The following is an 18,063-nucleotide window of genomic DNA, read 5'->3' as shown; positions in this document are numbered from 1 at the left end:
ATTGCAAATAATGTAGTTTACTGCAGAAAACATAATTTGTATAGCTGTTGCTAAATATCAACCACTTCAGGAAGTTTACTTCCCAATGATTGAGTAGAAATGTGAAGAATCTGGTGTTTCAAAGCTGCCAGCTGTTTGGAGCTGCCAGTCCTCGCAGACATTAGCTGTCGGCACATTTCAGTGACAGCTGTTAAGTGTGACAGTGGAACCTTGTGTGTTACAGAGAGCTGGATTTTAGCTATGATTGTGAAGATAGTACAAACATCAACCTGAGGTACTTGTCAATGACAGTGTGGATGGCTGTCGAAGAGTAACAGTCGTTATCGGGTAAACTTAGTTGTATTAGGCTTGCTTATGTGTGCAAGGCTCCACTCGTGTTGACATAGGGGTTGGTATTTCATCTGAGAACAATGACACACACTTAACAAAACTGACTTTATGAAGATCACTAAGGTGGTCAACTCAGATATAATAATTCCACATGCTAACAGGAAATGTGGTGTTGCAGAAGAATGCTGAAGATTAGATGGAATGTTCATATAACTACTGAAGACAAAAAGTACTGAATCTAATTATGGAGAAAAGAAATTTGCATCAAAACATCACTAAAAGAGGAGATTATTTGATAGGACCCATACAGAGTGATCAAGGAATAGTCAGTTTACTAATAGAGATATTTCTTGGGGGTAAACCGTGTAAAGGAAGAACAAGGCTAGACTTCCAGAATGAGATTTTCACTCTGCAGCGGAGTGTGTGCTGATATGAAACTTCCTGGCAGATTAAAACTGTGTGCCCGACCGAGACTCGAACTCGGGACCTTTGCCTTTCGCAGGCAAGTGCTCTACCAACTGGGCTACCGAAGCACGACTCACGCCCAGTCTCACAGCTTTACAGTGATACTAAAGCTGTGAGACCGGGCGTAAGTCGTGCTTTGGTAGCTCAGTTGGTAGAGCACTTGCCCGCGAAAGACAAATATCCCGAGTTCGAGTCTCGGTCAGGCACACAGTTTTACTCTGCCAGGAAGTTTCAAGGCTAGACTTATGTAAGCACATGCAAGTGGATGTCAGGTATAGTAGTTATGCAGAGCTCAGACACTCATCAGCTTGTCTGCAGCCAGGCACAGATATATAGACTACCTGCCATGTAACCTTACTGCAGGCATTGTGTGTGCACACAAGTCAGTTGGCCACCCCTGACTGTGGGTGCTCATCCAGGGAAGTGCGATCATGTAGTCCACAGCTCGGCTGCCTGAGTGCTCATCTGGGTCAGTATATCACGTAGGTCACAGATCGGATTCCTAGGTGTTGACCTGTGAAGTCTTTTCCCCCATCTGTCAGCTGTTTCCACACCTGTCAACTGTTTCTCCACTCGTCAGCTGTCTGCCTGACCTTTCTACCCACGACTGCCTGTGGGGTCTGGGCTGAGTGGCCCCTCCAGCTAGAACAGCATTACCTATGTGATCGTATCTCTGCAGAATTGCAAAATGGTGTTGTAAGTAGAGATTGTTATACAAAATACTGAAAGTGTCATCCAAGAGAAGTACATTGTGTATGATTGTAATCATTTATTAACAACATGTATGAAATGAGAGTGAAACATGAGTCATGTTGTGCCATTTCTTTAGTGTATTCATTTTCCACTAGGGCATTTTGCTCTGGTTTGTCCAGTGGAGCCTGCAGATTGTGATACTTCAGAGGGCAGAATGAAAATATAATAATATTTTTATTAGAGTGGAGTGAAGTGTCATAGGAATATATACGCAGTTGACAGGCGGAAATGTAGAATTGTAATTTGGAAATGTTTCTCGAAATAAATTATTGTGATAATGTTAAATGCAGCTATAGCTTTACACTGACTTCAAGTTGTTTATTTGTTGCATGTTAAGAACATACAGTTAGAAAAGTTTAACCACAATGCTAGAATCCTCAAGGTGGTTTGGTAGTGTAAATTACTCATCCCGAATGATTCTGATAAGCAGCTGGTTAAGTTTTAATAATAGCTACGATTGTTATTTTGTTAAGTATAACTTAAGGCTAAATTGAGGATTTAGTGAGCTGCTGTATTTTGCAAAAAGTAATTGATTTATATTCCATATTTACAAATATACTTGTATTTCACTTTTTTATAACTATAATTTTAAAATTTGTTTGTTTAATATTTTTCAGAGCTGTTACAAGTCTGCTGCAGGATATAGTTTATTTCATTGCGGGACTTGAAAATGAACAGAATAAATCAGAAGCACTGGATCTCGTGGTTCAGAATCCAAACAGAGATCGACAAAAGCTCCTCCGTGAACAATATATACTTAAACAGCTATTCAAAATACTTCAGGCACCATTCCTTGAAAGTGGAGAAGGTGAAGGACCATTTCTTAGAATTGAAGAGCTTGGGGATCCCCGCCATGCACCGTACAAATATATCTTCCGTCTGTGTTATCGTATTCTGAGACTTAGTCAACAAGATTATCGCAAAAACCAGGTATGATAAATATTTTTTAAAAATCATATTATTAATTTAAATCAAATACTTTGCTTTCCCGCACCTTTGACCAGAACCTTTTGACTTTTTTGGTTCATCAGTTTAACAATTTCTTATAATTACTTTTCAAATTTAGTTGAAACTCTTGAGTTCTGTGTACAGATTTTTTAAAATGTTAAGTCGTGTGCAGAAATCAGGAACAATAGATAGGACTTCTTCGAAAGATATAGAGGATGTTAAACACTGATTGCCGGCCGGGGTGGCCAAGCGGTTCTAGGCGCTACAGTCTGGAACCGCGCGACCGCTGCGATCGCAGGTTCGAATTCTGCCTCGGGCATGGATGTGTGTGATGTCCTTAGGTTAGTTAGGTTTAAGTAGTTCTAAGTTCTAGGGGACTGATGACCTTAGAAGTTAAGTCCCATAGTGCTCAGAGCCATTTGAACCATTTTTGTTAAACACTGATTCCCTTCTTTTCCCGTGAAAGAAGAAATTCAGGAATTTCCTGATTTAAGAATTAAGAGGAAATTAACATTATACATAAAAAATGTGGTTGTAATACAAGCAACTGCATGGGTTAAGGTAACTGCTTACTATATAGTGCATGTCATTTTGATTGTCTCCTTAATCTATTTGCTGATAAAGCAGCTGAGCAGTCTGAGCCAATTAGTTGTAATTTGTATTTCGTGTGGAAACAGTTTGGTGTTTTTACATTTGCAAGAGAGAACAAATGAATATTGTTTATGACAAATATAGAAAGTAGTTTCTAAATTTTTGGATGTGTCACTACATATTTAGAGATGCATTTTTTTCTGAGACCTGTGGCACAATTGGACTAATGATGTTATCATAAAACATGACAGTTGTTCAGCTATACATTCACTCTCTCTTTTTTTCCCCCCACTACCTCCGGTATTTCCTTGCAATTCAATCCTTGTTTCTCTATTTACATTTCCTGTTTTCTGCCAGTGCTGAAAGTAATATATTAAACAGATTATGGGGTGAATTATGCCGTGAAAACAAGATGTTATGGACAGTGCAGTGTTTTCTGTCCACCCACAAGACACGCTAGTTCCACTCCTGGCAGTCACAGAAGGAGTTGTTGTGGCAAGGTGCATCGTCTGTGTATCACTGCTGAAACCCACTGTAGGCGGTGATGCCCACAGTGGGGATGTTGGAGATAGTGTCTGTTACCAGCAACTACAAAGCTGCCTGAAATGGCCTGGCAAAATCAGTGTGTACCCTTTACCATGGGTGGTCTGGGCATGGCCACAGAGAAAAATGTTGTGCCAGGGCTTCCCAGTTCGAGAAGCAGGCACGACGAGCAACGTACACATTCAATGTCGGCATCAATACCAGGCCACTATATGTGGTGCTGGGCGAATGCCGTCATGTGTATTGTCCCCCAATGTGAGGTATAAAGTAGCTGGAATATGTGAGGGGCCGAAGTGGTGGTCGGATGATGACCTGGCTTTCAGAGTCATCAGTGATCATTTTTAAGATGCCATTTGTGACATTAAGCAAAAATAGTTGCGAAATGCTGGCTCTGCTTCGTTTGGTAAGTGCCCCGACCACTCTGGATGCTGACAAAAGTTTGCACAGAAGTGGGTTGTGAGCCGATGCTGTGGCTACCTTGTGTGTCATTGTGGATATTTGTGCAGGGTCTGTTGTGGGTCCTGATAAAGTGCAAAATAAATTCTGTGTCGAGGCTGACAGGAAGGTGGGACGGGTGTCTGCATTTACGTGTAGGACAAAAGGAATTTTGTTATTATGTTTGTTAAAAAACAATACCTACAGTTGTATGTGCTGTGCTGTCTTTTATGGGTGCTTAGACTGATGCCCAAAAATTCGTATTAAACATTAGTGGTCAGTTAACAGGTCATATTTGCTGCTGCACAAATGGATGTGGAACTTCTTGATGCAGTAAATAATTGCTAAAGCCTCCTTCTCAACTTGGGAACAGTTTATTTTGATGGTGTAGGTGAGTGGTCTTTCAGAGTCATCTGACAATTATGTAACAAAACTGATGCAATCCTGTACTGCGACACATCGGTCTTGAGTATGAACTGTAGCCTTGACGTATGTGGCATCGGGTATTGTACTGTTTTGGGAGAGTCCTTAAAGGATTGAAAAGCCTGTTAGCATAAAACTGAACACACAAATTTGATACCCTTCTGCGCAGATGGCTGAGTGAGTGGGTGACTCGTCCTGCTTTGGGAATAAGTGTTGCGTATTAAATGATCTTGCCAAAAAAATTGTTTGAGGTTGGTGGGTGATGGCATATTGATTACTGCACTGAAATGGTCACATGTGGGCATAATGCTCTTGATAATGAGAATGTGCTCTAGGTATTTAATGCTGGTTCTGAAAGAATTCCACTTGTCTAATTTACAACATGAATTTTCCAGGAGCCACTTAATAAGGGATCCAGGTTCCTGTGGTATTCCACTTACATTGCTCATGCAGTGATGGTGTCTCTAAACAGTTAATACAGTGTGGAATGCCCTGAAGCAGTTTGGTAGACGGCAGGGAAACTAGCAACCTCAAACAGAAAATGATTATACTGGTGCAAGCCAGATGGTGTGTGTAAGACCAGCAATGATATTGATTCATTATCTAACAGAAGCTGTGAATAAGCTTCTTTTAAATATAATTTAGAAAATATTGGCCCCAGCTAGTCTCTGGGCAAGGCATAGTATAGAGATCAGTGTTGGGCTGAGCATTGATTATTTTCTTGAAATCATGGCAAATTTGTAAAGATCCATTAGGTTTTACATTGGATTGAGCATTGATAGTTGCAAAGACCCATTTGGTTTTACAATGATAACCATGAGCATCATCTATTGACTGGCTAAGACTGGTGAAATGATGCCCAGTTTCTGAAGCCAGAGGGCTCTGCCTGATCAGCATCTCTTAACAGCAAATGGCAGTGTGCGAGCTCTACGAAATTTTGGTATCAGTCATGGTTTCATAGTGGTTGAGCTGTAAAATTTTTTGCTCAATGTATTGATGGCTCTTAAATTTCTTCATACATATTGCAAAGAGGATCTATATAAGTAGTTTTAAACCAAGTGCTGTAAAGACATGTAAGTCAAAAATGTTAAAAGTGATAGTCGACTGCACTACCAAGAATGTTAGCACGCACTCGACGTTTTTGTACGTAGCTGTAAGCGACAGTTCTCTGGGAGAGAGATTGTGTTTGGCAGTAAGACACAACCCATCACTGAGGTCTTGCAGCAAAGGTGAGCAAACCTGCTGTTATGTATCCTCATTGGTTAAAGACACAGCAGTTCCACTGTTTAGCTGAAACTCCGGTAACTGTCTGGAAATAGTAAGAGCCAACATTAGGCTCTGCAGCACTGATAGAACTGCCTAATCAGCTGCAGTGACTATGTAGAGCAGTGTGTTGTCACAGGTCCCTGGTGGTGTGGTGTGCTGACAACCAGTTTGATAACACAAAGCCCCCAGGTACCTGGGTTTTCCATATGCCAAACACTGCTCAATGTGCTGCGGGCAACTGTATTGCCAATGGCAGCTGCCACAGTCTGTGCATGACTAGATTGTTGTCGACGTGCATGGTGAATGCTTCAGTGCCAAGGGGGATGATATTTCTGACCTGCCCATTTAGTATTAAAAGATTGCTTACTCGTCACTAAGGGGAAATCATTAAGATGTATACCAGTACTAGAAACAAGGCAGTCCAGAATCCAAATGGGGTTATAGTAGTCATAGCAATATGATTGTAGACTGAGTACTTCATACAGTGGCACAATACAATAATAGCTGGGTGGTTGCCTTAACTCTTGTGTGAGAGGTGTGGCCTACGTGACGTGCCAGGTCCACCTTTGATGGTCACAGACAGTGGCTATTGTAACGTGGTGCATCATCTCTGTGTTGCTATCAATACATACTATAGATGGGCATACTAAACAGGGAATGGGAATCAAATTGAGTGTAATAGGTTGTAGTGTCAATCAAGAGGAAAAGTTATGCACACCAGATATTTTGAAGTAATATTTCTTAGTGCTTGACGGTGTTTTTTTCCATCTATACACGAAACTACTCATTGAGTCTTGAACATCATTTTTTGCTCTGCAGTATCTGTTCAAATGTTCTGCTTGTTGCATTTGTACTTTCATTTGTTATTGATGTGTGTGAGTAATTAATTTTCTTTACAATGTGTCTTAAGCACAGATAACAAAACAAGAATTATACTTAATTTAAATGGCAATTATGATATTGCTGATAGGAACATCTATTTATAAAGTTATGATTAAATTGTGAGCCTTAAAAACTCTTGCCTTATGCAACAGTAGAAGAAAAGATCAAAAGAAAGGAAAGTGTAAGAGTTGTAATGGGAAATAATGTATGGAGACAGACAGACAGATTGAATGAACAAATGTAAGTAAATGCAGACAAATTAACTGGTTCGCCATTTTGGAGGCACAGGAATTTGTAGCCAGTTAAATGTAACAGATTGGACATGAAGCTACATAAACTTGGAAAAGAGTAATTAGAGAGCTGCATAAACAGCAGTGTACTAATAAATTGGAAGCCAAAGAATGACAGACTACTTTAGAAAAGGAGAGGAACCTCAAGTGATAGAATATTGTTGTGATACTCAGAATCTCCCTGAGCTCTTTCCCTTTTTGGTGGTTCATGTATGCCCCAAAGTACGTGGCCAACCTTTTCCCATGTATTTAGCTACGAAAGGAACTTATATATCCTGAAAACTTAAGATTCAGTCATTATGATTCTCTCCCTCTCCCTCTCCCTCTCCCTCTCCCTCTCCCTCTCCCTCTCCCTCTCCCTCTCCCTCTCCCTCTCCCTCTCCCTCTCCCTCTCCCTCTCCCTCTCCCCCTCCCTCCCCCTCTCCCCCTCCCTCCCTCCCTCCCCCTCTCCCCCTCTCCCCCTCTCCCCCTCTCCCCCCTCCCTCCCTCCCCCTCTGCCCTCCCTCTCTGGCCTCCCCCACTCCCTCCCTCTGATCTATATCCATATTCTGCAAACCACCACAAAGTGCCAAAGTGCATCACAAAGGGTATGTCCTCTTGTACCAGTTAGTAAGGTTTCTTGCTGTTTCATTCACATATGGAGCATGGAAAGAATGATTGTTTGAATGCCTTTGTCCATGCTGTAATTAGTCTAATTCTGTCCTCATGATCCCCATGTGAGTGAGAAGTAGGAGGTTGTGGTATATTCCTAGTGTCATTATTTAAAACTGGTTCTTGAACCTTTGTTAGTAGACTTTCGCCAACATCTACATCAATACTCTGCAGATCACGCTTAAGTGTCTGGCAGAGATTCATCAAACCATTTTCACAATAATTCCCTATTATTCCATTCTTGAACAGCATACAGAAAAAGCGAACTTCTGTATCTTTCCACGCGAGCTTTGATTTCCCTTATTGTATTATGATGATTATTTCTCACTGTGTAGGTCGGCATCCATAAGATACTTTCCCATTCAGAGGAGAAAGTCGGTGACTGCAATTTCGTGAGAAGATCTCACCGCAACGAGAAACATCTTTGTTTTAATGATGCCTACACCAATTCCTGTGTCATGTCTGTGACACTCTGTCCATTATTTATCGATAATACAAAATGTGCTGCCCTTCTTTGAACTTTTTCAATGTACTCCATTAACCCTATTTGGTAGTGATCCCCCACCACGCAGCAGTACTCCAACAAAGGACGGACAAATGTAGTGTAGGCAGTCTCTTTAGTAGATCTGTTGCAGCTCTTAAGTGTTCTGCCAATAAAATTCAGTCTTTTGTTTGCCTTCCCCACAACATTTTCTATGTGTTATTTCCAATTTAAGTCATTTGTAATTGTAATTCCTAGGTATTTAGTTGAATTTATAGCCTTTAAATTTAATTGATTTGTCGTGTAACCAAGGTTTAACAGGTTTTGTTTAGCACTCGTGTGGATGACCTCACATTTCTCATTATTTAAGGTCAGTTGCCAGTTTTTGTGCCATACAGATATCTTTTACTTCTCATTATTTAGGGTCAAATGCCAGTTTTTACACCATACAGATTTCTCTTATAAATCATTTTGCAATTTGTTTTGATCTTCTGATGATTGTACTAGGTGGTAAACGACAATGTCATCTGCCTTATAACACTATCTTGGGGTATGCCAGAAATCACTTCTGTTTTACTCAGTGACTTCCATCAGTTACTACCTCTGACAGGAAATCACGAATCCAGTCACATAACTGAAACGATATACCATAGGCACGCAATTTGATTACAATGTGCTTGCGCGGTATGGGGCCTTTTGGAAATCTAGAAATATGGAATCAATTTGAAGTCCTTTGTTGATAGCAGTCAACACTTAGTGTGAGTGAAGAGCTAATTGTGTTTCGAATAACAATGTTTCCTAAATCTATGTTGACTATGTGTCAATAGACTGTCCTCTTTGAGGTAATTGATAATGTTTGAACACAATATATGTTCCAGACTCCTGCTGCGTATCAACATTAATGTATGGGCCTGCAATTTGGTAGATTACTACTATTGACTTTCTTGAATATTTGTGTGACCTGTTTAACTTTCCAGTCTTTGGGTACGGATCTTTCATCAAGCGAATGGTTGTATATGATTTATAAATATGGAGCTGTTTGCAAAGGAACCTAATTGGTATACAGTCTGGATCAAAAGACTTTCTTTTATTAAGTGATTTAAGTTGCTTCACTACTCCAAGGATATCAACGTCTAAATTACTCGTGTTGTTTCTCGGGATAGTTTACATCTGTCTTCAAGAGTCTGCTAGTTCAGTTTTTTCAGCATCACTGTAACAGTCGCACATGAGTCAAAGAAGTCTGTGACCATTAGTGCAGCCCTTCTCATGTATATTCAGTATCCTCTGTTAGTCCTATTTGGTATGGGTCTCACATACTTGAACGATGTTCTAGAATGGGTCACACAAGTGATTTGTTAGCAATCTCCTTTGTAGACTAATTGCATTTTTCCAGTGTCCTACCAGTAAACCAAAGTCTACCACCTGCTTTACCCACAATGGAGCCTACGTGGTCATTCCATTTAATATCCATAAAAAGTGTTACACCCAGGTATTTGTATGTGTTGGCTGATCCCAGCTGTGTCTCATTGATGTTATAGCCATAGGAGACTATGTTTTTTTCATTTTGTGAAGTGCACACTTTTACATTTCTGAAGAATTGAAGCAAGTTGACAGTGTTTGAACCACACTGAAATGTTATCAAGCTCTGACTGAATATTTATGCAGCTTCTTTCAGACAGTGCTTCATTATAGATAACTGCAGCATTTGCAAAAAGTCCAGGGTTACTATTAATATTTTCTGCAAGGTCATTAATATATAACATGAACAGCAAGGGTCCCTGGGACACACCCGAAGCTACTTCTACATCTGACGATGACTCTCCATCTGAGATAACATGCTGCATCCTCGGTACCAGAAAGTCCTTAATCCATTTCCAAATTTCACCTGATACCCTGTCTGATTGAACTTTTGACAATAAGCGTAGGTGTTGTACTGAGTCAAATGCTTTTTGGAAGTCAAGAAATACTTCATCTACCTGACTACCTTGATCCAAAGCTTTCAGTATGTCATGTGAGAAAAGTGCGAGTTAGGTTTCACATGATTGATGTTTTCAGAATCCACGCAGGTTGGCATGGAGAAAGTCATTTTTTCAAGATACCTCATTATATTTGAGCTCAGTGTGTGTTTTAAGATTCTACAAGAAATCAGTGCCAAGGATATTGGATGGTAGTCTTGTGGATCATTTCTACTACCATTCTTGCAGACAGTTGATATCTGTGCTTTCTTCCAACTACTGGGCGCAGATTTTTGTTTGAGCAATCTGCGATAGATTATAGTTAGAAGAGGGGCTAACTCGGCCATAAATTCAATGTAGGATCTGATAGGCATTCTGTTGTGCCCTGGAGCTTTGTTTAATTTTAATGATTTCAATTGTTTCTCAACACAAGTGACACTAATACTGATTTCAGCCATCTCTTCAGTGGTACAAGGATTAAATTGGGGCTATTAATCTAGGTTTTTCTTTGTAAAGGAACATTTGAAAACAGAGTTAAGCATTTCAGTTTTTGCTTTGATACCCTCAGTTTACGGGACTAGAAACTAACTTTGGTGCCACTAACAGCCTTTACGTACAACCGGAATTTCTTTATGTTTTGTGAAAGATCATTTGACAATATTCTGCTGTGGTAGTCACTGAAGGCTTCATGCATTGACTTCTTGGCAGCTACACATGTTTCATTCAGCACTTCTCTATCTACAGTCCTATGCTTTGTTTTACACCTATTATGCAATAGTCTCTCTTTCTTTACAGTGACTGTATACCATGGAGGATCCCTTCCATTATGATGTGTTCTACTGGGTCCATATCTATCCAGTGCATGGTCAACTATTCTTTGAAACTTGAGCCATAGTTCCTCTACATGTTCCTTCCCAGTGCTGAAAGTTTAAAGTTCCTCATTGAGATGTGACACTATTGATTTTTTATCTAGTTTACTGAACATGTATATATCTTTCTGCTTGTTTTAGTTGCCCTTTGTTCTTTGGTTATCATTGTTACCACAACCACATAATGATCACTGACACGATTTTTGATGTGGACAGCCACAAAGAAATCAGATCTGTTTGTTGCCATTAGATTCAATATATTTCCATCATGAGTGGGGTTCCAAACTATCTTTTCCCGGTAGTTTTCAGAGAAAGCATTTAACAATGTTTCATGGGGTGTCTTATCATGCCCATCACTAACAAAACTGTAATTTTCCCAATTGTTTGTTGGATAAGTAAAGTCTCCACAAATGATTACAGTATGGTTGGGGAACTTACGTACAAGCTAATTGAGGTTTTCTGTTAAGTTTTTGGTTACATCAAAAGATGGGTCTCATGGGCTATAGAAGGAACCAGTCACCATTTTATGCCCACCCTTGATACATAGTCTTGCCCAAACATTCTTACATGCAACTACAGTTTGTATCTCTTTGGATTTGAATCTCTTGTCTGCTGTGACAAATCGCCACATCCATTTCCGATTAGCCTATCATTTTGATACACACTTAAATTTTCCCTAAAAATCTTACTACCTACAATTTTGCGTTTCAGCCACATAGTATTATGTGAGCTTCACTGCTTTTCAGGAGCACTTCAAACTCTGGCACTTTGTTGCGAATGCTTCAACAGTTAACCACTAGGATATTAATACTCTCACCTGCGGGAGGCATTTCTTTCGATCTTACACTGATACTTCCGGGTTTGCTATAACTATTGTTATCTGGATTGATTGGAGAGTCACCTAATTAAAAAACCCTTGTGTGCACCCCACATATAGTCTGCTATCTAGGTATCTGCCTGTGATTTGCAGTGCACATCTGACCCATTTAGGGGTGCTCTACAGTTCTCATCTCTATGGCGCAAGTCCAGGATATTGTAGCCTAGCTTGTCACAGAACTTACAAAGTATCTGGTTCAGTCCTTCCACTCAACTCAGAACCAGGGACCAAGATCAGTTCTGGGGACAATGCTGCAAATTGTGAGCATCCTTGAAACTTCTTGCCTAAGGCTGGTCTTGTCAACCTCCTCTGACAGTTGCTGGAATGTTCCTCCAAGTATGACCTCGGAGCCCAGACGACAGGCATCTTTTGCTCCAACGTGCACTGCAGTTCACATTTTCTTGCACACTGTTCTATCAGTGGCTGCTGGAATAGCCTCTTCAGTATGTTGACTGAGGCTCCTAGGCACTGAGAGCACCTAGTTTCCTTTCTTGTCCCTTGCTGCCATTTCCCTGAGGTGAACCATCATTTGCCATATGTTTGGACTGCCAACAATTAATAGAACCTACCCTTTTGCACTTGCCTGCTCTTGACACCAGACAGAACAGGGTTCTCCAAAACAGGTGAAGTGAGTCTCATTGGCTCAGGTTCAGTTTCAGTGAAAGACAGCGCCTTGACTTGCTGGTTAGGGAGATCGATATAACACGCCGAGTCCTCCCTGGTCCCTGTCGACAGTGTGCAAGATTCCTGGATCTGCCATTGAAATGCCACTTGCAGTCAAAAGGACAAGTAATGACAGATCTCGTACTCTCTGCAGAGGAGACAGGATCCACAGGAGAGGATAATACTTGAGGTACTTTTGGTTCTGGTACCACGGGTACGTGACTTGGTAGCTTTTCCAACACACTTATTCGTAGCAGCTGTCAATTATTTGACAGTAGTTGAGTGGTTCCCAGCTGCTTACAAACATCAACAACTCATCCTGTGTTCAAGAATAGCATTTACAATGGAGCAGCATTTTGGCTGGTGCATTGTATTACAGGACAGTGAACAAATAACTTTAAATTTAAGAATACTTATAATCTTTTCTGTCTCTTGAGCTAAAAAAACTACTGAAGTGAAGCAAATACATGATTCAACATTTCTGTTAAGGCAGCAGAAAAACATGTGGTAAAAATTTCTAGTAAAATTGTTAAGACTTTCATGGCCACTTGTTGACAAACTGCCTGTTGGCTTCTGTATTTGGTTCTTTGACAGACGTTTGTTTGATGATTTTTCTGATGTCTTGCTAGCATGAATGCCTGGCACGGTCAATGCTTCAATCTCCATTGCTGATGGTGGACTAGAGTTGAGCTCACAGCCACAGATTATATGTACCTGGCATGGCAGCATCCAAGGGCTTTTCTGTGGTTGTTTCCAGTGCGGTTCCCTCCTTGCTACCTGCAACGATGGTTCACTGCAATACAGAAATCCAGGACCCATTAAGACTTTCTTCTCTCTTGTTGATGCTATTCTCATGTTTGTGTATTTCTATAGCTTCTCTGAACAAGCGGGTGTGATAGTTCTTGTCTATAGCAAAACCTTCTGTGATGACAAATTTTACTGTGTGCTAAAACCTTCTGTGATGACAAATTTTACTGTGTGCTTGGTCTTACACAGTGCGTGCTCTGCCATGCCAGATTCCTCCATCTGCCCCAAGCTACAATGCTGCTTATGATCTGTGATCCTAGTGTTGATTGATTGCCCAGTCATTTCAACATAAACTTTTCCTCATGTACATGGTATGTGATATATTCTGGACATTACATGTGGATCCCTTTCCTCCTTTATCAGAGACACTCTTTGATCTTCTTTGTCAGTTTATAAATAGTCTTTAAACTGTGTTTGCACAATATGCAGCAGATTCTACTGTGGGGATGTATGACAGAAAGGTCGTACCAGACATTTCTTTTTCCAATGTGTCACTTCGCTGAGTGTTTAGAGTCTGTGAAACTTTTTATATTACTGTTTGAGTACATATTGCTCTTTAGAATGCTTTTAAGGTGTTTTATCTCGCATATGAGGTGCTGCGGCTCACATATTTGTCTTGCATGTGTTACAAGCATATTAATCATGCCTCTTTTTCTGGGTCAGGTGGTGACTTGTCAGTTTGTGCATCTACTGGCCCATGTGTGTCAGTTTTCGATACACGCTGTGTCCCATGTTTTCACCACCTCGCGTTACCAGCACATCGAGAAAGAGTAGCTGTTTGTCCTCTTTTACCTCCATGGTAAATTTTATGTCAGCATGGAGGCTGTTCAAGTGTCTTAGGAAAGTGTTCTGAGGGGCAGTGGGTACTCCACCAGTTACATAAGAAGTGTCACAGAGTCAAATACTCATAGCAGGTGACACATCGGAAAAATAAATATCACGCACGGGCTTTCTGCCATATATTCCCTGAGTGACAGACAGAATCAGCCGTATGTTGCACAGGCTATTTATAAACTGACAAAGAAGATCAAAGTGTGTCTCAAATTGACAAAGGAGAAGAGTGACCCACATGCAATGTTGGGAATATATTGCATACCATGTATATGCGAAAAGGTTATGTTTGAATGACTGGATGCTCAATCAACACCAGGATCACAGAACGTAAGCAGCATTGCAGGTTGGGTCAGGAGGAGAAGTTGGTCATGGCAGAGCACGTGCTGTGTGAGACAGACCACATAGTAAAATTCGCTGATGTGGAAGTTCTTGCTGTAGAGAGGAGCTATCGCATCCAGTTGTTCAGAATAGCTGTAGAAATACACAAACATGAGAATAGCTTCAACAAGAAAGAAGAAAGCCTTAAGGTGAGCGGGTCCTGGATTCTTGTGTTGCGGCAAATTACTGTTGCAGGAGGAGAACCACACCGGAAATGACCACAGAAAAGCCCTCGTGCATTGGCATGCCAGGTACAGAAATGAAGGGTGAAGCTTTGACAATGTCAGCCACTCATGTTAGCAAAGAACCAAAGATAGAAGCCAACAGGCAGTTTGTCAACAAGTGGCCATGAAAAGGTAAATCGTTTTGTACTAAACCTCTACAGGGAGAGGATTTGCAGATTGTACCAATGCCTTGACCAATGATGGAAGAAGAAAGTGTGATTTCTCTCTCTCTCTCTCTCTCTCTCTCTCTCTCTCTCACACACACACACACACACACACACACACACACCTTTCTGTCATGGTTCTAGGATGAAAGAACTACACCGAGGTTCTTCAAATACTTGCGCCTATTCACCACTGCCCAAGTATGTTCTGTATACGACAGAATGGAATGAGCTTTTCTTCATGAATGAGTTCATGCAACACAGAGATATTTCGCAAGAACAGATGAGGAACTTTTGGACATTTTCTATCAGCTAAACAGCAGAATTCATCAAGAGGAGTGGTACAAGATTGACAGCACCATTCGCAGGAGCATACAAAACAAACTTGAGTGCTGCACTGAGCGACAGGAGAAAAAGTTTGTAAGATGCCGGGAACAGGTTGACAACATGTCACACACAGTGGTCAAACTCACTGATTGACAATTGACCAAAGAGGAACAGTCTGTTCTTCTAAAAGGAGTTAATTTCGCTACTGTCCCGAGAACTATACCTATGAAGGACATCATCACCAATACTGAAGCAGCCATTTGGACCTAGAGCTGAGGAAATATGCACTGAAGCAGCCAAGAGACTGCGTCTAGCAAAACTATCAGCTTGCAACCTGAAGAAAGAAGAGTACAAGATATCAAGGGTCTTAAAGCTGACTAGAATGTATTGGTATTGTCTGCCGAAAAGGGAAATGTGATCATTGTAATAAAGACCAAAGACTATGAGCGGAAGATTCGGTCAGCTTTGATATTGTTTCTTTGTTTACCTAAGTGCCACCCTTTGATTCCCTGGAGCCCATTGGTTCCATTTCCCTGCAAGATATGACCAAGCTCTTTCATGTGCATCTCACCATGAGCTATTTCATGTGGAATGTCATCATCTACGAACAGGTGGAAGGCATCACCATGGGCAGTCCTCTTGGTCCAAAAACTTCTTCATGGAACATTCTGAAGCACAAGCACTGGACTTGACACCTTGTAAACCTAAGGTGTGGTACAGATATGTCAACGGTACCTTCGCTGTGTCGAACTATGGTGAGGAACAGCTTAGTGTCTTCCGCAGACACTTGAACAGCCTCCATGCTAATATAAAATTTACCGTGGAGGTAGAAAAGGACAAACAGCTACTCTTTCTAGATGTGCTGGTCACAAGGGATGGTGAAAACCTGGGACACAGCGCGTTTCGAAAACTGACACACACTGCACAAACTGTCGAATCTCCACCCAAGCCAGAAACGAGGCAGTATTAATACGCTCGTAATGTGAGCAAGACAAATATGTGAACCAGTGCAACTCAGATGTGAGATACAACACCAGTTACATAAGAAGTCACAAACAGTCATACAGTCTTAGTGAAGTGACACATCGGAAAAAGAAATGTTGGGTATGACCTTTCTGCCATACATTCCCAGAGTGACAGAGAGAATCAAGTATATATTTCGCAAACTTGGTGTAAAGACTATTTATAAGCCAACAAAGAAGATCAAAGAGTGTCTCAGATTGACAAAGGAGAAAAGGGACCCATGTGTCGGTAATATACCACATACTGTGTACATGCGGAAAACTGTCAGGAGTAGTGGATGATCAATAAATACTAGGGTCACAAAGCATAAGCGCATTGCAGCTTGGGGCAGGTGGAGGAATCTGCCATGGAAGAGTATGTGCCGTGTGAGACCGATCACATAATAAAGTTTGCCAACGCAGAAGTTCTTGCTGTAGAGAAGAGCTATCACATGTGCTTGTTCAGAGAAGCTACAGAAACACACCAATGTGAAAGTAGTTTCAAAAAGAAAGAAGAAAGCCCCAAGGTGAATGGAGCCTGGATTTCTGTGTTGTAGTGAACGACCATTGCAGGTAGCAAGAGGAGAACCATGGAAAAGCCCTTGGACGTTGGTGTGCCAGGTGCATATAATTCTGTGGCCATGAGCTTGATTCCAGTCCATCATCAGCAATGGAGGGTGAAGTTTTGATGATGCCAGCCACTTGTGCTAGCAAAAAATCAGAAAAATTATCAAACAAATGTTGGGTAAAAAACTCGAGACAGAAGCTAACAGGCAATTTGTCAAAAATTACTGATTTCCTAAAACTTTTTGAGGTTAATTATAGTTATTAGCAAACTCGAAAATAGAGTTAGTTTTTTATAATTGTAGATAACAGATACTTCTCTTTAAGGGAAAACTAAATGAGACACAATATTTATGTTAGAATATTTGCTTCAGTAACTAAATCGCAAAAGCCGATTTAGTACAAATTACATTATGCACACAACCAGTAACTTCCAAAAATTCTCAAAAATACACATTTATTTGCATTGATATACAATGAAATTCAGGTTGATCTATTGTTTGGCAGTAACTTTGAATCTCAAATGCTGATTTGTTATGAAATAAGTTGTTTGAGTAACACTCGTACTGGTAAATTAATGAAAATAAAGTTTTGTAAGCATCTGAAAATTTTCAAATGTATCCTGTTTCTCATGTAATTGTACAATGAAAATAAAGAATGATCATTGTGAACAATGATTGTACGTACCAAGATTTTTGGCATCTTGTAGTACTTTTTGTATTCATATTCAGAATGAATAATTTTTGGTGACATATTTGAGAAACACAGTGATCAAAATCTAACTTTAACAAAAAATCAGTCTTGAACTCAAAAAAGATTTATTTTTATTTTTATTTTTTATTTTATTTATTTATTTATTTATTTATTATTATTATTTTTTTTAATTTTTTTTTTGTGACCAGTTTCAGCCTTCAATCTTTAGACCAGTTTCAGTCTTCAGCACAGTGGTGATTTCCCTTGGTCTCAAGATGGTCTTTCAAGATGGAAACAGTCACTTTTTGAAATCAAGGCTGATTATTTTATTAAAATTTGTATTTAAAGTTGTTAACATTTAATTATAAGTAACAGATTGCTTACTGCAGACAAAATAATAAAGTGTTTTTATGGAATTTATCTGGTTAATGCTTTATGATGGGAGGTGTTCAAATAGAGAAATATTACAGTCATCTCTGAACAAAAGCTTAAAAAATCCTTTATCTTTCCAGAATGCTATGTGGTTAAGAAACTCCTGAATTATTCTACCCAGCAGGTACACATTCTAATGCCACAATGAAAAAGAATGTTTTTGTAATTTTCAGGCACAAAATATGGAGGGCTGTTTATATATCTGCAGAATGTTTAA

General features: G+C 40.1%; 1 protein-coding gene across 1 annotated transcript in view; it reads left to right on the top strand.

Annotated features, from left to right (window-relative positions):
• Nucleotides 1-18,063, top strand: part of LOC126184403 (inositol 1,4,5-trisphosphate receptor) — a 372,462-nt gene that overhangs the window by 80,546 nt on the left and 273,853 nt on the right. The window contains exon 11 of the mRNA XM_049926787.1: nt 2,166-2,478. Within this exon, the coding sequence (XP_049782744.1) occupies nt 2,166-2,478 (313 nt within the window). The remainder of the gene's footprint in view (nt 1-2,165; nt 2,479-18,063) is intronic.

Source organism: Schistocerca cancellata, chromosome 4, assembly GCF_023864275.1.
Source record: "Schistocerca cancellata isolate TAMUIC-IGC-003103 chromosome 4, iqSchCanc2.1, whole genome shotgun sequence".
In the NCBI taxonomy this organism is placed as follows: domain Eukaryota; kingdom Metazoa; phylum Arthropoda; class Insecta; order Orthoptera; family Acrididae; genus Schistocerca; species Schistocerca cancellata.
The sequence above is the reverse complement of the archived record's forward strand: the minus strand, read 5'-3'. Positions and strand labels throughout refer to the sequence as shown.